At 39.2% G+C, this 21,082-nt stretch overlaps 1 protein-coding gene across 2 annotated transcripts; it reads left to right on the forward strand.

Moving 5' to 3' along the window:
• The first annotated feature begins 2,569 nt into the window (after positions 1 to 2,569).
• CFL2 (cofilin 2) lies at positions 2,570 to 8,863 on the forward strand. 2 transcript variants are annotated; one of them, XM_039351845.1, is made up of 4 exons: positions 2,570 to 2,890; positions 5,517 to 5,824; positions 5,911 to 5,987; positions 6,186 to 8,863. In XM_039351845.1, exons 1-4 carry the CDS (start codon positions 2,888 to 2,890, stop codon positions 6,296 to 6,298), a joined length of 501 nt encoding a protein of 166 aa, XP_039207779.1. In that variant the 5' UTR covers positions 2,570 to 2,887; the 3' UTR covers positions 6,299 to 8,863. The 2 variants fall into 2 exon arrangements, with proteins under 2 accessions (XP_039207779.1, XP_039207778.1); XM_039351844.1 differs by lacking the exon at positions 2,570 to 2,890 and adding an exon at positions 3,188 to 3,842.
• Positions 8,864 to 21,082: the final 12,219 nt, after the last annotated feature.

Consider the following 21,082-nt stretch of genomic DNA (forward strand, 5'->3'; position numbering starts at 1 on the left):
TGGAGTTATGAAGTCACAGAAATAAATAGGGTGAAAACCTTTGGCCCATTTAGGATTCAAGGCAACAGAAGAATGGGACAATAGATAATGAGGCGGCTGGATGGAGTCACTGAAGCAGTAGGCGTGAGCTTAAATGGACTCCAGAAGATGGTAGAGGACAGGAAGGTCTGGAGGAACATTGTCCATGGGGTCGTGATGGGTCGGACACGACTTTGCAGTTAACAACAATTATCAACTCACAAGCCTATCTCAAAATAAAGGGAATCAGCTCATAGGGTCCAAAGTTTTGTTTCATTATTTTAAGGTTGAAAAAATGAAAAAAAAATATGGCTATTTAAGCTGTTTAATTTAAAAGGAAATTTCTCACTAAAATATTCCTCATATGGTATAAATGGTGTAAGATATGAACGTTTACCTAATTATTTTTCCCTCTGAAATTAGTTTTGAATCTTGGCATTGACCAGCCAACTATTGATTCTGGACCCCCTTTAGACAGGAAGAACTGAATTGGTCTATTTTCAGAGCTCTGCATTGGAATTCCCAAACTATTATAACTCTAGCAGCTTATATGTAATACTGTGTGAATAAAAGTAATCTCTTGTGGAAAAATTAACAAAATATATATCTCTAGAGATTCTCAATCATCCAGGTCATGGTTGTCCCAAAGGTGCTTTTTCCAAAAGAAAAAGAATCAAAGTTTCTTGGATGAGAAGCAAAATGTTTTCAAAGATAAACCCAAGATAGTCCAGTTGGCTGTTGGAAAAAGCACCTTTGGAATAGCAGAATCTATATTTTATTAAAAGGCAATCACCTGCTTCATGTTTTCAATATACAACTTCAACATATAGCTTCAATAACTCCTACTTTTCACATAAATCTGTGTCATCTACCTTTCCCATATTTAAAAACAAAGTCTTTCTATCCTAGAACTAAATTCCACTGTAAAATGATATATAATTTAAATTAATGATGAATATGAATATATAACTTTATTGTACCCTATCTTTTTAACATCTATTTGGTCAATCTTCAGCAATCTTAAAAGTTCTTGAGCTGACTTCAACATTAAATATATTAGGAGTCATTCTTGAAAATATTAATGTAAATCTGGTTGTAACCAATGTCAAACTGTAAAACTAGCTTTTTCAAGTTACTTTTGCTAAAGCAGTAGTGTTCTAACACCTCTCTTGATAATTCTCTTCATTTATCTGCAATTTACAATAAGATATTCATTTTCCATATAAAAAGGTTGAAATTATTTTTCAGTATCAGATGCCAAAGAACAGTACTGAAAATAACATTCACACTTTTGGTGGCCAAGCACATAATATGACAATTCTCAAAACATTAGACAGATGTTTTATTATCTTCTTACACTGACACAGAGGGAGTTTTGACTGTCTTTTTCATCAAGAATGTATTTATTACTAAATTGTCCTTGTTTGTGGAGAAGGAATTAGGCTTTGTCACTCACATTCAAGTCCTTAACCTTGAGGTTAAAAATTACTCCTCTCAGAGCCTTGAGCACGTCCCCCTTTCATCAGCTTTGTCATCCAACTGCTTCTACAGCATAATTCTCAAGACCCCTATGAGCTTCAGATGGTGGCTACATGACAGTGAACCATTAACTGGCTAAACATATGTTGTGTGAAGTCCGCATGTGGTGTGAATCCAGGAAATTTAATTACATAAACTATGGTACAATTAACCATGGGTAAGCATGCCCAGGAGCGTTGTTCATCCAATGAATCTCTCTCACACAAGTACACCATATGATTCAGGACACTTTGCAGCTTCTTCCATTTTGTCTCTGAGTTTTGGTATCTATTCTTAGTTAGCTGGGCCAGGCACCCCTCTCCTGAGCTAGGCGTTGTCGCTGTAAAAACCTTTTAAATTGGTCTTGGGTTTTTCCCATTGAAAACAGAGGATTTACTATACACTCAAACACAAACACTACACCGCTGGCCGTGAAACACGAACGACTCTTTCCCCATTCAGCTCTTTCTCCAGTTCCCACCCTTCTCACTCCTTTTCGTATCAGGCAGCGGCGGCCCCTCGGCTGCGGCAGATTCGTCCTGGATTCATTCCTGCCCGCTTCCTTGGCAGAACAAGGCGGTCCAACCTCAGCAGGTGCGCTCAGAGAAGCCCGGCCAGGAAGCGGCGTCGGGGGCAACTGCTCTGCAGCCGCCGCCGCCGCCTCTCGCTCATCTCTTCCCGGACCCAGCGCGTAAGCTCCAAGAGCAGAGAGCCCTTGCAGCGACACAAAGAGAGCCAAGCCCGCCGCAGGACGGGGTGGCTGCGAGCGGCGGTGCCCGCTATCCGTGGGGCGGGCCAAAAGTGCGGCAGGACCCGTCTCACCTGCCGCACCCCACGTAATCGAAAAGCGCAAAGGCGGCTGAACAAGCCGCAGAGGGGGCTGCAAGGCAAAGACGACGCCGCTGCCGTGCTCCGGGGCTGGCCCGCTGGACGGCGGAGGGATGGGGTCGGCCAAGAGAGGGCGAAGGAGAAAAGGATGCCCTCCGGGGATGTAATGCAGAGCAGCAACGGTTCCTCCCCCTGAGGAAGCCCGAGGCGGGCTCCGCTCTCCCTCTCACGCCGAAGCGCCCTTTCGGCGAAGTTCTGGCGTCAAAAAAGGAGGGGAGCCCTTCGTCTTCCCCCTCCCCATTTTGGCTTCTCCGCAGGGCTGGGCAGGGCCTGGAGCACGTGGTGAGGGAAAGGCGAAGCCCATGTGATCCGCCTCCCCCTCCTCTCGAGCCCCCCGACGATCGCCTCTCTCCTCCCCGCCTGCGTTCTCCTCGGTGGGCTCCGTAGCGCCAGTCCGACTCCGCTCCCTCGGCAGAAGCGGCCGCCGCCATCACCCCCCGCGCCGCCACCCAGCCCGGGCACCATGGTAAGAGCGCGGAGCAACCTGCCGCGGCCGGGCGCTCGCCGCTCGGACTCAGCCAGAATAGCTAGACCAGGCTCCCGAGGGCGAGAGGGGCGAAGTGAGCCCCTGGCGGTGCCTGGCAGCCATTTTAGTCTAATTTTAGCCTAGGCTGAGTGGGGGGGGGTGGCGGCGGTGACACCCCCCCCAGCGCAAGTCGCGGGGGAAGCTGGGGGCCGCGTGAGGCGGGTGGACGAGGTGTCTCGGCCATCCCCGAGAGAAGGAGAAAGGCAGCGCTGGTGAAGGAGGCTTTGCCCCTCGGCGGCTCCTGCCGTGGTCTTAAAAAAATGCTCTCCCGCGATCGTAACGCTTTCTCGGATAGACGCGGAAAAATACCGGGGAGCGACACGACTCGTGCTGCCTTCCTTTCCATTTGGTAGAGCTGGGAAGGTTTTCCCTTAAATAGCTGCATTTGGCCGTTTGGAGTCACGGAACGGGAGCCAAATAACGGGACTGGCTTGTTCCCTCGCCGGCTTTTCCTTGCCTTCTAGAGCGAGGACTGGGGCAGAAGAAACGCAGTGGGGCGAATAGGATGAGACCGAGTCTCCCTCATGCCTGGAAAGGATTTGTTTCATTCGCTTTCCCTTTTTATTGGCGTATAATTCGGGAAATAAAAAGGGCTGGTTGACTTCATCCACCTTTTTTTTTTTAAGATTTGGGAGAAGAGATTAATATTCCTTCTCCTAATAAAAGGATATATAATGGAGAACAGACTATACAAAATGACTTGGACCTCCGGCAAAAAAGAGAGACAAATGTTTTCTGTGCTTTCGTCTCCACTTTTTGGTGGGAAAATATACGTCTATAAGATCCTTTGTATGACTTCCATTTTATAACGCCATGTCTAGTGGCACATTTTGTATGATAAGATGCAACTTCTTTTTGTCTAACTGAAAAAAAGATGTTTCTAAACCGAAAGGCAAGTGTGGTTGAATGACGCATAGCATAGCTGGGTTTTCCCCTCTCCGCTGTGTCACTAGCTTATTGCTTCTGGATAAAGAACATGGGAAAAAACATTGTTTTCCTTTGTTAGATAGCTTTAATTAATCAGAATGTTGGGGCAGAAGCGCTCCCTCATTGGGAAAGCTGAGTACAGTAGTATATACCATTCACTACGTATGGATAGCTTAAACTTGAGTTATTCAAACGGGGTGGGGGGGTCATCTTTATTCTTTTGATCCACTCCAGAGAACACTGCCCATTAGAGCCTGCCCACTGCCAGTATGTGGCTGAAAATCCAACAGAACAGCAGGAATGTCCTGATTGTATTTGAATGGCATTATTATACAGCTATTCCTGTTGGTGCTAGATAATATGTGTACACAAAAGGCTTGATTTTCTTCTAACAGTAGAGAAGGAAAATGCAAAGGTTGTCATTCTGTAAAAGAGAACACTGAGATAACTATTATATTTTGTTTACAGAACAATGGTTGGGGGTTGACTATATGAGTAAATAATTGAATTGTTTTTGTGTAATAAAACATCAATTAAAAACATAACCATATATTTCTTTGTGAGTTAAAGACAAAAAATGAATAAATACCAGCTATAATATGCTATTATTTTGTTGGATATACTCATGAATCCCTAGTAGTGTGCTATAAGGGTTAAAGTGATGAAATAAATCTGAAAGACCCACATTCAGATCTACCTTCAACCACAGAAGCTCCTTAGGCTACTTTGAAGCAGACTATTTTGCAGGTGTTTTTTTCCCCAAGAAATAAAGCTCTAGGAAAAACTGGAGAAGGGAAGTGTTATGTGTTCCTTGTTGTATTCAAGAAAAGGTAGTAAATCTAAAGTCTAATTTTCTGTGCAGGGACTTGTTTACATGAAAATGAGGTTTCTGTAAATATGGTTGACTTATTTCTCACATGTTGGGGTGTTCTTTATATATTAAAGTTGTGCTCTGTGGATTGCTTTCACTAGACTCATTCCAGCATAATATTTAATACTAAATACTAAAAATTGAGAAAATTTTATAGATCTTTCCTGAAAATTTTGCATCCTCATTTCATTCACTAAAATTGAATGAAAGCTAGAAAAAAATATCTATGGCTTTAAATAACTATGACTTTAAGGAACACCTCCTCTTAGTCAGATGGTGTAAGTTACATTCTTTTAGGCATGGCTCTTGCAAGATTTAATGAGCTTCAGTGTAATTGTACATTCTGTCCTTGATTATTTCATCCTGTAGTGATTTCAGTGAAGTATATACAGAATAGTATTAACTAAAATTTAAGTACATAACATAAATCCATAATTTAACATATATATTCTACCTCCTGAACAAAACTAGAATATTCAGGTATTGTATTATTGGGGGCAAAGCCTGTATAATATTAGGCACATTTCCTTAGATGTTAACATTTCCTTGAATTTGATAAGAATTAATCTTAGATAACTGCAGATAATGTTAACAAATATTGAGCCTCAAAGAATGTTCCAAATGTTCCAAATATTAACTGCAGACCAAGTTACAAGCTTGATTCTATACATATCTCCCTTGGGGTAAATTTTACTGAATTCAGTAGGGCTGTTCTATGTCTTCAAATTCAGTTTATATTAACAAATGTTATTTCAATTTGTTTTATAGGCTTCTGGGGTAACAGTGAATGATGACGTTATCAAGGTTTTCAATGATATGAAAGTACGGAAATCTTCAACATCGGAAGAGATTAAAAAAAGAAAGAAAGCAGTTCTTTTCTGTTTAAGTGCTGACAAAAAGCAAATAATTGTAGAAGAAGCAAAGCAGATATTAGTTGGTGACATTGGTGTCACAGTTGAGGACCCTTATATAGCCTTTGTGAAGCTGTTACCTCTGAATGATTGCCGATATGCTTTGTATGATGCAACATATGAAACAAAGGAATCTAAAAAGGAAGATCTGGTATTTATATTCTGGTGTGTAAGTCAAAGGATTACTGTTAAACACAGTTGACTTTCCAAGATTTAGAGCTGAATTAACAAATTTCCCCTCTTCTCTGCAGGGCCCCAGAAAATGCCCCTTTAAAAAGCAAGATGATCTATGCAAGTTCTAAAGATGCCATTAAAAAGAAATTTACAGGTATGAGTAGAAAACATATCATAAGACAACTTTGAATTTAGTAACAATTACATTCAGATTAATCTCTTACTTAAATTTCTGCTCAAGGAAGCAGGCAGGTTTCTATACATTCATTATTTTTCAGCAACTTTTTAAAAAAATTCCTTCCCACTAAAATACAGAACAAAGCACATATGTATTTTCATTTGTCTTTTCCAGGTATTAAGCATGAATGGCAGGTAAATGGTTATGAAGATATTAAAGATCGTTCAACATTGGGAGAGAAACTAGGAGGCAATGTGGTAGTTTCACTTGAAGGAAAACCTTTATAAAAGGACAGGCATGTGCCATCTGGAGCTTCCATTTTTGCAGCTCATTCAGTTGGAATAATACTAATTCCTTTTTTGGCCCCATCTTCCCAGAACCCAAATACCTAAAGAAGATATCATTAACAGTCTGCAAATGACCCTTGTTAGACAATTTTTTAAATCTGGTAGTTTTATGTAGAATCCATGGAATGCTTTCCATATATTTTAGCCCAAAGTGCAGGCATTTCTTGCAAATGTGTACAATGAATGTGATAGTTGATGTGGATAGTCTAGCCAAGCAAAAAGAAAAAGCTTAAGTTAATTGATTGCCTTTAAACTCTTGTCCAATGATCAAATGAGACTCTATTCAGTTTTACTTTACAGTCGCACTTGCAATTCTATGAGGCTCTTGTGCATTCATACACCTCACATGCCTTTATAAGCCTATTTTTTGTGACATGGCAGCACATAACACTATGCATTTTAAGCACTTTTTTGTAATATGTTTGATTTCTTCTTCCATCTCCCTAGAATGCCAATTAATTTATGGAATTGTGTCATCAGTCTCTTGTACCTTGGTCCTCATTTCTGTTAAATGAAGTAACTGTAATTATGCCTTTTTTGTTTTTGTTTTTCATGAAGTATATGCTACTGAACAGGAGTAGGAATTGTTTACCATACAGATCTTGCAACCTAAATATATTTTGTGAAGCATCATTCATAATGGCAATTTCTGTATAAAGGAACCATAAATGAAACTCTGGTTTTGAAATCAAATATCAACTCACCACACTGCAATAAAACCTGTAGCTTATTACAGAATGCCCCTTTGTTTTCATGGGAAAATATACATACACAAATATGTTTAACCATTTTGTATCACTCCTATCGCTCTAGTATATATTCCACTTCAATCATGAATCTATTACATTGTGATTTTGCTTTTACAATGATTTGAATATGCAACCTTCCCTCTGAAATCTATGGTTACTTTAATATGTTTCATTATTAGGAAACAATTATTCCAACAACTTATTCTGTTTCAGAAACTTACAATAAAAATTATTAGCTAATCTAGAGTGTTATTTCACTTTCCCCAGTTTTGTGTTAGTTTAGTATTTCATGTTCTACTTTTTGTCTAGTCACAGGGCAGCTGTTTTCCAGTTAAGTTTTGTACAAATAGGTCTCCAAAGCTTTTGCTGCTATTAAGTCTTGCGTTTGGCTAAACATTTGGCTGAAAGCCAGACACTACACTCCATATAGAGAATTTGATCTGCTCTGTACGAGCAGTCCTCCGTTAGCCAAAGCTATTTATGGCCAACACATGCTTTTGTATCTTGTCATCGGTTCTCCACAAATGGCAAAACTGGACAGGGTTCTATTGGTATGCATAAAGGAACTTTGTTAGGCAGCCAGTCGCTGTTGAAGTGTGCATACCACCAGAAGGGATGTATTCATCAAAGGACAAAAATTTAAAACAGTTGCAATTTCTTAACAGAAGATGCCAGAGAATACAAATAAATTTTATTCAGATTTATAATTGTTTTAAGAGCCTTTGAAGGAAGAAATAAAATAAGTGGGTGACAAATATTGCTCAGTTCTACAGATTGTTACTGTGGAACTCAGACTATTTCAAGCTTTCAGCTGTCTCCAGCTTATTGCCAGTGAAATGTATATCTTTTAGAGTACTGTCTGAACTTCATGGTAGCATTCAAACTATGCATGCTATTGCTAGATTGTAACAGTTTTGTAGCAAAAAGAATCTTAAATTATTTATAGGAGGCTTTAATAACAATTAGGTTTATGAAACATTTCTTGGATATATTATGATGTGCACTTAAAAAATTCTGGCTAGTATAAAAATCTACTTTTGTTCAGTCCTTACCTAGATCTGCAATTTCAAATGTTTTAAAATGAGTGTTAATTAAAAAAAAAAACTACCATATTTTCCGGTGTATAAGATGACTTTCTAAACCATGAAAATCTTCTCAAAAGTCAGGGGTCATCTTATAAGCCAGAAAATACGGTATCTAGATTACGATGTTTATCCCATATCCAATTAAAATACTATTTTTAATTCATGGAATCTTCTACAAATAATATACTGCTATTTGCGTATTATGTTAAACGGATCTCTTGACTCTTCAGAACTGAATATCAAAGAGAACATAAACATTTGACTCAAACTATGCATTCACTTAAAAGTTCACATCAGTTTATGTAAAACCAGAATTGATTTATGTGTATCCAGTATGAAACTCTCCATAATTCAAATTTTGTTTACAACTGAAAAACAGTACTGAGATTGATTTCAGTGCTATAACTTGCTTTTTGAAATGCTGCTACCAATCTACTGCTTGGAGAATAAAACAAATGAAAGACAGCTGGCACGTGTTCCCCAGGGTTCATCAGCTGTTGTTTTCTGTCATGCAAAAAGATGAAGGCTTCATTGTGACTTAAAAATTGAAGAAAACTTTACAATCCGAGCATCTTGCATGCTTCCCATCTCTGGTGGGCATTAGGAATTTGCTTCAATTATTTTACAAATAAAGAAATGTTAAATAAAAATTTTCATGACTGTACTGAAAATCTTTGCAGATACTGCATTTTTCTTTTAAAAACCTTGAAAATGAGCAGGTTTGGCTTAAATATTGAATACATAACAATAGAACTTGTGGATTGATATAAAATGAAATAAAAAATTGCAAAAGATGAAAAATAGATACAAAAACTAAAAATGACTTTGGTAATAACCTTGAATAATGCCTCTAAGTTGATGTCAGATGCTGTTTGTTCTTCTGACATAATGGATCTTAATTTAAACTGCTAGTTTTCCTTAGCTGAAGCTTCCATCCATTTTAGGATGCAGTTCTGAGAACATTAATGTGGGGGTATAGCTCACTGAAATCAACAGCACTGTGTTATCAGACACACATCAAAGCCATCCAGTTTTGAGTAATGTGGTAACCTATCAAAGTAATTGGAGGCTTGATTTCATTTATAAAGGATCCAGTTAAAATTGGATAGTTACATACAACATGCTAAAAAGCAAGAATGCTGGATAAAGAAGAGATATGAAAACATAATGAAGCAAATATGAAACTTAAGGAATTTTTTCCTTTGCTGATAGGATTGTTCTGATATTTTTTTGTCTTTCTCAACAGATGGCTTCTCTCCTATTATTGATCTTAGAATAAAAGATGAGAAATTTTTAATATCAAAAATAAATGTCAGGAAAGAGGATATAAAGAGCACTGACTGATATTTTAAAATAAGTGTTTTTGTTTCATTTACTGATTGATTAATCACGAATATTTACACTGTAAGCTCTCCTATGGCTACTGGTAGTAATACTTATATTAATTCTACCCTAACTCCAATGCTGTTTCAATAATGTATTCAATTTTCTTGCTAAAATGAAAAAAGCAAATAGTGGATCTGGCTTGTTGATAACAGAGTAAATACTTTCCCTTTTACAGATAATCCTTGATTACAACAGTTCATTTAGTGACCGTTTGAAGTTACAACAGAACTGAAAAAAATGATTTACGACCATGGTAGCATGGTCATGTGATCAAAATTCAGACACTTGGCAACTGACATTTATGACAGTTGCAGTATTGCAGGGTCAGCTGATCCCCTTTTGCTATTTTCTGACAAGCAAAGTCAATGGGGAGGCCAGATTTACTTAACTACAGTGATTCACTTAACAACTATGGCAAGAAAGGTCTTAAAATGGGGCAAAACTCACTTAATAAACGTCTCAGCAACAGAAATTTTGGGCTCAATTGTGGTTGTAAGTTGAGGACTACCTGTATTATATATTCAAACAATCTTGATTTCCATCATTCTGTAAATGGGTAGCTCTGCTTATTTTTTATGTACATTGGTTTTCTATGAAAACAAATACAACAGACAGTAAACTATTTTTCTTTATATAATTTTTATAATAATGTCTATTAGATCTATTGTTTTCTCTGATGGATGACCTATTTACAAAGTAATTTTGCCACAAAAATACATATATGCAATGGTTTTTTAAATGATGAAATTTTACACGTAAAAATAATAGTTGTTTTTTCTTTGAGAAAACAGCAATGTATAGTTGCTTCACCCTGGCTTAAAAGAAGCTGAAAAAGTACATATGATTGGGATGATGGATATGAACTAATTGCACATTTATTAATATGATGAGTCTCAGGTTGTGGCTTGAAGTATATGTGTATCTATACCTCTAGTATAGAGGTATAGATACACATACACATATTCTCAGAATGGCTGAAAATGGTATCACTTTTATTCTAAAAAACTTGAAGATTTGTCTAATTACATAATTAATATTAAATTTTCCAATTGAGTTTATTAACTTTAGCATAAGGATTCATTTAAGTTTCACACAGATACTAGTTATCAGAGGGCTATGTTTGGTTTCTTCATAAATTTGATTTTAGAAAAATATAAAATATTATGGTTATCACACAGCCAGATTTCAGACTAGATTTGGTTATTTTTATCCACGTACTAAGTCATTCACAAAGACCTGGGATAGGCAGATGTTGATGTTTGATGCTGTTAAAAATACTGTCATAGGAGTTAAAATGTTCCATGTAAAGCTGCCTTTTGCAGTTGACTGATGATGATTTTGTCAATGCCAATGGTATTATTTTGGCTCACTGTACAGTTAACCAGATATTCAGACTGAACTTGGAAAAATAAAAGCAAAGATAGTACCGACAGAGGTAGGGTGCAATCTGATAACATCTAGAGCACTCTTTGAACAGCATTTGCAGTGACAAAATCATCATAAATCAATTGCAAAGGCCAACTTGGAACAGCTTACACCCTGCAATAATACTTTTTGCACCATCAAACATCTTCCTATCCCAGGTCCTTGGGAAGAACTCAATAGGTGGGTAAAAATGCCAAATCCAGTCTAAACATCTGGCCGATGGTGAGATTAACCATAATAAGCAAAGTAAAATAATGAAAAGAATTTGTAAATAATGACATTTTAAAAATGTAGTATCTCAAAACAACTTAAACATTTCCCATTCTACAACCGTGTTGAACAGATGGAAGTTGATACAGGTACTCCTTGACTATGACTATTTGTTTAAGGACCATTTGAAGTTACAATGGTATTGAAAAAAAAGTGACTTAGAGCCAGTCCTTGCATTTAAACCACCATAGCAATTCAGACTGGCAAATGGCTTGTATGACAATTGCAGTATCCCAGGGTTGGGTGATTGCCATTTGTGACCTTTCCAGAGGGCCTTTGACAACCAAAGTCAATGGGGGTTGGTGGTGTCAGAATTGCTTAACAACTGCAGCAAAAAAGATTATAAAACTGGATGTGACTCAATGACTGCATTATTTTATGATGGAAGTACTGATTCCAATTGCATTAGTTAAGTCAAGGGCTACCTTGTATTTGCAAATGCTGAAGCATGTTTCATTGCTTTTGTGTGTGTGTATGGGTCTTCAAGTCAGTGTGGACGTCTGCTGACAGCCTGGTCTAAAAGTTTTCTTGGCAAGATTTCAGAAGTGGTTTCCCATTGCCACAGTGATTGGCCCACAGCCATGCAGCTGGTTTTTGTGCCTAAGATGGGACTAGAATTCAAGGTCTTCTGGTTCTAGCACAGTGTCTTAACCACTACACCAAAGTGGCTAATTTTGCCACCTTATCAGGGATGGTTGTTGCAAAATAAAAAGTAAAACTAGTACTTTAAATTGTGTTGACCAATGAAGGAAAGAAATATACTTTCAGCTCTATATCCTAGCAAACAATCTAGCTTAGTTTGAATGGAGTGGTTTAGATCCTAAGAACATGGGCGTAAAAACGTTTTTGACTATTACTTTCACTAAACTATGAAACTAGAATTAGTGAAAAGCTTTCTATAGTGCAATACAGTATTGCACTGACATGAAATAATCTAATTTTATGAACTTGGCTCCATGTTGTTCTCCATTCTAATTAAGTGTTCATACCAAAACTATATAAGCATCCAATATCCAATAATTTTATTAATTAGAACTACAACCAGCAGAGTATTCTAAATGTGGCTGTGCTACAGATGAAATGACATTGGCAATTACAGTTTTAGGGTTATATCAAACATCTTGCTGGCAGAAGGAAGTTTATCCTTTCCCATCCAGACTTTGTGATGCAGCCCTACGGATTCCAGAGTCTCATCCAACTACAGAAGAGACTTGGAGGGTAAGGTTTTGGGGACTGCTGGAGAAAAAGGCAGTGATAAAGTCACTGTAAACTCTGACACTGAATCATAACTTGAGCTAAGGTATGCAACATAAATTGACTGAAAGGACACCTCTACATTTGGTAGTGATCCCATTTATATCATGGTTTCATTCCTAAAAACAAACTTAACAAATATTTATTTATTCATTTATTTGATTTCTATAGTTGCCCATCTTAGTAAACGACTCTGGGTGGCTCACAATTCAGACACATATATTACAATTAAAATCTCAAAAACATTTAGAATAATAAAAAAACATTAAAAATTCTGATTTGAATACATACACAGCAAGACATCTGGCCTGTTAAGAATATAGCCAGGAGGTGGGGCCCTTGGCGCATGTACTGTATATAGCCAAGTTTTACTGAAGGCTAATAGTTGGGGGCCATTCTAATCTCTGAAGTTTATTAAACTTTTTAGGGTTTCCTTCACAGTTGGGCTGTGGGAAAAAATCATAATTTACAATGTTACATGTGCAAAAGAAAATGAATTTAGTAATGAGAGAGAAACTATTCATTGATGTTGCTTGAACTGACACTAGCATTAAAATTATAGCCATAGCACCATCTATTGACAACAAAATACCTTGCAACTTAGTACCTGTAAAATAGTTATTTGCATATTATTTACAGAAACTAGGTAAGCAACAAAATAATTTAGCTCATGATTTCTAGAATTATTACCTCATTCATGTGAGAGCAATCTTATGTTTCATTTATTTAAAATGTTCACAAGGTAAAATGAAGCTGAAGAATTTTATTTTTCTGAACAAAATGTAAACATGCAAATTATTGTTAGCTGTGCCTACAGCAGGTAGCAGTATCTAGCTGATTTTGACTGATCTCATAAAAGCAAAGTAAGATGAAACCTGGTTTGTACATGGATGGAACACCACCAGAAATTCCCAGGGTAATAGGCTGGACAGGAAAGTTGACAAAAACATCGTGAAAAAAGTAGCAGCAAAACTTCAGAACTACATGAACATTGGGAATTTATTTCTTTATTGTTAGCTGTCAAATGCCCTATGATTAAACTTCATTGACATCATCTGTGCATAGTAGTAATAGTATGATAAAGTTCTTAATACAATGGGAGTTTTGAATGAGCATTTGAAAGCCTAGCCAGTAACTGGCTTAGAAACAACGTAAGTCTTTAGTGCATTTCAAATAATTAACTAGAGATTTGGCAATATTTTCAGTCCAGCAGAAACAATGGTTTTGTTTGTTTGTTTGTTCATTCGTTCATTACACTTCTAACCTGCCCATCTCAAAGAAGGACATGATAATGCCTGTGTGTTTAGAATATTGTTTAATTCCAGAAAATTAAATTAATTAAATAAACTGTAGTTAACCATGAGTTGATGTGTTAACCAGGACCATACCAAGAACCATAATTCATACAATTTGTTGCAAATGTACAACTGCATTCAGAAATTGTATTCCTACAATTACTGTAAGTGTACAATTTTGGATGTATCTTAATACAATACTTGTCAAAGCATTCAAGAGTGCCTTCCTCACACTCCTTTCTGAACAATGTTGCTGGTTTGATGCAAAAATATGTTGGGCACCCACAACATGATTATTCCAGAGCTCCATATGAAGCCTGAATGTCCTGTTAATCTGCTTTGCTTTCAATTATTTATGGGAATGCTGGTATTACAAACTTTAAGAAACCATGTTCTAATACGAATACCACTAGGCAAACATACACTGACAAATGATGGCCTGAAAAGCAGATTTTCAGGGCTCATTATTACTGATTAAAAACAAAAACAGCAACTTAGTATAAACTACACTGTTTATATTTCTTATAGGAGCATCATGAATAGTTTCATGTACACCCAGAATACATTTTTAAAACTCTCTTATTTCAGCATTTCATAGTTACTGTGCTAACCCAGTACTGCACTAGGCTATTTTTAGAAGACAACTCACATACTTAATTAATGAAGTATAGAACATGAAAGAAGGTGGATAGAAAGCATTCTCATAATAGAATCAAAGTCATCCAGTAAAGCTGATTGGTAGCAGATTCAGACTGGAACAGAAATACTTTTCACTTGGTGTGTAATTAAATTATGCAATTTGCTTCTTTGAGATGTAAACACAGCAATCAGATAATGTTGTAAAACTAATCTTGCTTTTAATAAAATTCACAAATCAGGACTGCCAGTGTCCAAAACGGGTGGAATGGAGATAACAAATGTTACGCTAGCATTCTTTTGTGCCAAACTAAGGGTGGGTGGGTGGCACCTTAGCATAATAGATGGGAAAGGCTAATGTTATACTTTGGTTTCATGCATGCCATACATTCTCTTTCTTTTCAGTCTGTGCCAGCTGATCTCTAGGGCTGCCTTGCATAATAATACTTTTTTTTGCAATCATATGGAACATAAAGTTGAAGGAGGAGATAAAACTAAACCTTGGATATATTTTAAAAGGAATTTTATAGCTATGTTCTCAAATATTATTTTATTAGTTTTCTTCACAACAAAGCTGAGAAATTATTAAAGGTTTGTTTAATGAGCAAACCAAATCTTGTTCACTAACTCATGAACTTTGAACATCTGGATTTTGTCAACAAGAATGTGTGAGTTTTACTGTCAGGAATGTGGTTTAAAAACATGATTCCATGAATGTTGTAACAACAATTTTTTTTGCTCTCTAGTCTGACAAACATTTTGGCTTATATTCAGAACTACCTTGGAAACGGGATATTTCCTGTTAGCCATATAGAGAATCAAACCACCAAAATGCTGAAACTGTGTTTTGTGTAACTGATATGTGCAACAAAAACAAAATCTGTTCCAGAATTCCCTGGAAAAAGTTATAATTATTCGCAAGCTGTCTGCTTTAGCCTGGATTGTAATCAGAGCCTTGCTGCAGAAAATGTGAATGTTTACATGTTTTCTGCTTGATAATAATAGGAGAAAGAAATCAACAAAAGCTTTAGCTTTCTTTAACTTTATGGAAGAATCACATTTTATTTGCAGATGCCATCCTCATAATAAGATTAAATTTACCTGATCTCAGTTGAATAAATACAAGTAGGCCTTTTAAAAGGAATTGTTTCAGTATTTTCTAATTCCGAAAACAGAATTGGACACATTTTGCAGTTATAGTTGTTATCAAATTTCAGGAAAAGTAATGAAAGTTTTATGTTAGAAGTCCCTGAATTTTGCCCCCCCCCCCACCTCATTTTGTCACAAATTAATCATATTTTGGTTTATTCTTTTATGCAAACAGCTGTGAAGTTAAATTGATATGTGTTGTACAATCCTATAATATTTTTATTAAATAATATAGGTAAGAACCTCATATGAAGATGGCCAACAAAATTCTGGATTTTGGGGTTTGGATTTTTAAGATTACTCTTCTACTATGTAATTTGCTTTATTGGTGTTCCTATTCTTTTAGTTCTTTTTTAATTATAGCATGTATTGTATACACTAATAAAATATTGTTGTATAATATATATTTTGAAACAATCATTGCAAGCCACCTTATTTTTTTTTAAAAAAACACAGGATATTCAAATGATATATCTTATTTGTATCATAAAAGGTGTCATTCATGTTTGTTTTGTTGTACTGTAAAACAGGCCTAATTATCAGGCCACAATGTAGCTCTTTCCCTTAAAACTATGCTGTTCCTAGGAGATGCAAAAGTGATACTACATTTACTGTATTCCAAAAACTTAAGTGATATTTTGCCAACTACCTAAGATCAACTATTCAAGCTTCATTCTTTTGTACTGTTTCTAGACAGTGTTCACTTTTGATCCCCACCTGGCACTCAGCTCTCACCTGTGGCTCTAAGTAGCTGTACCATGCACAGTAGCCATACCCTGGTAAACCATCCTGAAAGACAGACCAAACCAGACAAGGATAGCTGATGGATTTTTCACTCCAGTGAGATAGGGGATTTGTCTATTTCATGGTATGAAGACTAGCCTTGCCTGGTTGAATGGAGGAGACTGATCCAATGGTCAAGAAGGCAAGCCCAGCAAGTGTGAGGGAGTGCTAAGAGCACAAGACAGATATCTTGGTCATCCACTGCATCAGAAGAGGTCTCCAGTTATAATGATTCTCTGGAATAAGGTCTCTTCTGCTGAGACAGTGGGGCTATCCTGTAAAATGGCTGTTCCTCATAAGACTCCATCATTCACAGGTTTCTGTTGTGCAAGTCATCTTCATCTACAATACATCTGCAAAGCCTCTCAGTTCAAACTTAATTTGTTGAGTCCCACAGTAATAGGGGAGAGGCAAAGCAACAGGTAGAGATGACCAGCAGCAGTTGTACTTACAAATGTGCATCTGGGCATCCCTTGGACCGATTGGTCATTCATCTCTGGATAGCACTGCCCACCCTTGCAAGAGGAAGGAGGTTTAGCAAAGGTAACCTAAAAATTGTCTGTCCCACAACATCTGGATAGTTAACCAAGGGTAGTAGATCATCTTCTTAACAGTCAAGAATCAAGAATCAAAACTAATTTTTGGAATCTAGAATGTCCTTACACCTTGCTGGATGACACAAGGTGTCAAGGCCTGAAAACCAACAGCACTTGTAGCAGCTGAACATCATTGTTATGGCATTAACATTGCTGCACTCAGTGACACCAGGCTGATAGATGAGGGTTCATTAGAGGAAGCAGTGAGTGGCTATATAAATTTTCTTTTAGAAAGAGAAGCCACAGACTGACAACAAAAATTAAGGAGTAGATTTTGAAATCAAAACTGCTCCGCTAAAGAACATCCCTATTCCATTCACTGGAATAAATGAATATGTCATGAAGTTCTGCTTTCCTTTTAGCAAGTCTTGGTTTATCACCACTGGCAGTGCCTATGCTCCAACTCTCACAAGTTCAGACAAGACAAGGAAGCTTTCCACAAGGACCTGGACCAGATGATCTGAATAACCCCCTGCCAGAATCAAACTTCTGAGCAACTTCAACAATAGGGAGGGGACAGGCAGTGACAATTGGAACAGAGTCCTTGGGAGACATAGGGAAACAAAATAGCAACAACTGCTGCTTCTGAGCAAAGGTTTCAAGTATAACTTGTGTATCACTAACATTATGTTCAGACTTGCAAACAAGTACAGTACAAAATTACCTAGATGCATCTCAGATGCAAACACTGGCACTTACTTATGTCATAGTATATCAGTGTGATCTTAAAGAGGTCACCATCATCTAAGGCAGGGGTGTCAAACTCAATTTCATTGAGGGCCGCATCATCACTGCGGTTGCCCTCGGGGCCGGGGATGTGTGTCCAGGGTGGGTGCGGCCTACTGGGTGGCCGTGGATGGAGTGGGTGTGGCCTACTGGGTGGGCATGGCCAGCTCTACATCGTTCGCATCAAGGGTACCTGTGGGGGCCTGGGCAGATCTGAGGTTCTCTGGCAGAAGGGGGTGACACCGGGGCAAGCGCCAAGGCATGGTCCATTTCTTCATTCCTCACAAAGGGTGACACCTCCCCAGCATGCACCCAGGGTTAGGGCTGACACAGCCTTGTGGAGTTAAGACTGAATGCGTTTCAGCATAGATGGCCACCACAAAATTGGCCCCCTCCCGGCCGGCCTGGGCCAGGGCAGCGGGGGCCGTTCTCTCACTGTTTCCAGGATGGCTTCGTGGGCCACATGAAACCACTTCGCGGGCCGCATCCGGCCCCCGGGCCTTGTGTTTGACATGTCTGATCTAAGGCATGCGACGTGCTAAGTACTAGACAGAGCACAGGCTGGTCTGATCAGTCCTCAGGCTAAACTGAATCCATTTACATAGTAAGCAACCACGGGCTGTCAGAAAGTCATTCAACATCAGCAGACTACACAGCCAAGACCGTCTAAATGTTTCCATGATGTACCTAATAAAAAGCTCTCTGGCAATTTACCACTTGCAGGAACCTGTTCTGAACCTGGATGCAGTTTAAAGACTTCATCATGTGGATTGAAAATCCAGGCACATCAAGACCCATTTGATAAAAATCACAAATCATTTCAGTAGCCTTCCAGACCAAGAACAAGGCTGACAGAATGAACCATCGTCTGTCTCGAAGAAAAATAAGTTAAAGCATCTCTAATCCAAAGTACAAATCAAACTATGAGAAATGCAGGATGAAAGGTGGCCGAAGAAGGCTGAGCAGGTGGAACACTACGCAGACTTGCATGCCACCAGAGAGTTCTTCAGCATCATAAAGTCAGTTTATAGCCCTTCTAAATCAAATGCTCCTCCTTGCTGTCATCTGATGGATCAAGCCTGATGAAAGACGAGAAAGGACTGAAAAACTGTTGGGCTGAACACTTTTCCAACTTTTCAACTAGGCCATTCACAGTTGATCATGATATGTTACAGAAGATTCCTCAGCTGCCACTCTTGGATGTCTCAGACCCACCACCCTCTATTGATGAGATCAAGAAATTGATCTTGCAGATGAGCTGAAATAAAGCAACGGGGCAGGTTGGCATTCCTGCTGAGAATTGGAAGATATTTGGCCCACGGAGGAGGTGCCTGATGACTTTTGTGATACCTTCCTTCATTGCAGCTCTCTATAAAAATAATGGAAGCAAATCAAGACTGCAGAAACCATAGAGGTATCTCACTGCTGTCCACTGCAGGCAGGATCTTTGCCCTCATTCTCCTTAACAGACTCGTCCCTGTCTCAGAAAGGAACCTCTCAGAGGCGCAGTGTGGCTTTTGGCCAGAATGGAACACTGCACACATAATATTTGTCATGAGGCAAATCCAGAAATGCACTGAGCAGAACAAGCCTCTTTATTCTGTCTTCATTGATCTAAGGAAGGCATTTGACTCTGTAAACCAGGAGGCTCACAAAGATGATAAATTGGCTGCATTTGCCATTTCCAATAGAGTAAATCAGGACTGTATGCTAATCCCAGTCCTATTCAATTTGTTCTTCACTTGCAGGTTGTCATTTGCTTTCCATGATCCAAAGGAAGGAATGTACATCATGTACTGGTTGGATGGCTCTTTTTGACCTTCACTGCTTGAATGCATGGACAAGGTCAAGGAACCATCTTTGCTGATAACTATGCACTTCAAGCGCACAAAGACAGCAATCTACTGATGATGCTGAACAAATTTTCCAAAGCTGCTATGCTCTTCAGCCTGACCATCAGCCTGAACAAAACTGAAGTATTTTACCAGCCTGTACCAAATACCAAGCTCATAGAACCAAAGGTCACTGTTGATGACACCTACTTGACAAATATAAACAGAATCAAATACTTAGGAAGCATCATTTCTAGGGATGGGTCTTTGGACAAAGAATGACCCCAAGATCAGCAAGGCCAGCCAGGCACTGGGCTGGCTGCGTGGCTGTGTACTAGAATGATCAATCAACACAACATCTGTACTTTTACAAAGCTAAAAAAACACAGAGTGGTGGTTACCTTTTCCCTACTAAATACTGTGTTTCCCCCAAAATAAGACCCATTCCAAAAATAAGCCCTAGCTTGATTTTTGGGGGTGGGCCTAATATAAACCCTACCCCCAAAATAAGCCCTAGTTAAGGCCCTGCCCACCTGTCCCGCCTCTTCCTCCCCTGAGCCAGACTGCTGGTGCTTTCGGCCCCCTGGCCCTCTTCGCAGTTCTGGCCACAGCCACCAAAGTGGCAGGTGGAGCCCCAGAGGTTGGGGAGGGTTCTGAAGCAAGTGGGCATCCTGCTTGCAGCGCCCATGCCAGTTGCCCTTTCCCCCCCATTGCATTTCTCTGCCGCCACATGCAGGGAAACAAAAGAATTTTGTGGGACAAAAAAAAAATCAGTCAGACCTAACTTTTCACGAAAGATCTCATGAAGTTGGAAGGTCTGATGGAACTTTTTTTTTTTTAATCCCACAAACTTATTTTATTTCTCTGTGACAGTGGAGAATTGCAATAGAGCAACACGACAGAGCTGAAAAGCAGGTTAGCAAAGAAATGCTTGGGGGAAGCAAGGGCATCTGGGCCGTGGTGGGGCAAACTTTCCAGCTGCGCAGCGATGGAGAAACACAATGGAGCTGGAAAGCAGGTGGCAAGGCAAACTCCCCAAGGGCACCAGGTGTTGAAGTGGGCCCATCTCTCTCCAGCAGCTACCCAGGCCTACCAGAGGGAAGGCCAGCATCTACTGAAATGCGGCAGCATTCCAGCTCTGGTGGGGAAGGGGCAGCTGACACGGACACTGCAGGCAGGACATCTGCTTGCTTCACCACCCTCTCTGACCCTCCAGGGCTCCGCCAGTGCTTTGGCCCTGGGCTGCTGCCTCCCTGTTCACCTCTCGGGTGGGGCGGGCCAGGAAGACGCCCCCAGAATCTCTGGGGCAAAGCTCCCCCCGCTCTGCCTGAAGGAGCATCAACCTGGCTGCCCCTGCCTCGGAGCCCTTCCTGCTGCCTCCCAGCATTGGTGGCCAGGGCTGCAGGGGCTGGCCTGGCATGCGAAGGTCATGTGTGCCCCCTCGAACCCTCTCATACCTTTAGTTGGTCCACCCCCACACTCCAAGGTTGGCTCGCCACCGCGCTTTGAAGCTCATGCGCAGGCCATGCCATGCGCAG

The sequence above is a fragment of the Crotalus tigris genome, unplaced genomic scaffold, assembly GCF_016545835.1.
Source record: "Crotalus tigris isolate CLP2741 ecotype Arizona unplaced genomic scaffold, ASM1654583v1 scf7180000018371.15429387391:27106975, whole genome shotgun sequence".
Taxonomy (NCBI): Eukaryota; Metazoa; Chordata; class Lepidosauria; order Squamata; family Viperidae; genus Crotalus; species Crotalus tigris.

Bases quoted from the DNA above. Each gene is read 5' to 3' on its own strand.
- CFL2 (XM_039351844.1), top strand. The intron at 5,825-5,910 runs GTGTGTAAGTCA...TCTTCTCTGCAG, and splicing joins GATCTGGTATTTATATTCTG to GGCCCCAGAAAATGCCCCTT. The intron at 5,988-6,185 runs GTATGAGTAGAA...TGTCTTTTCCAG, and splicing joins CATTAAAAAGAAATTTACAG to GTATTAAGCATGAATGGCAG.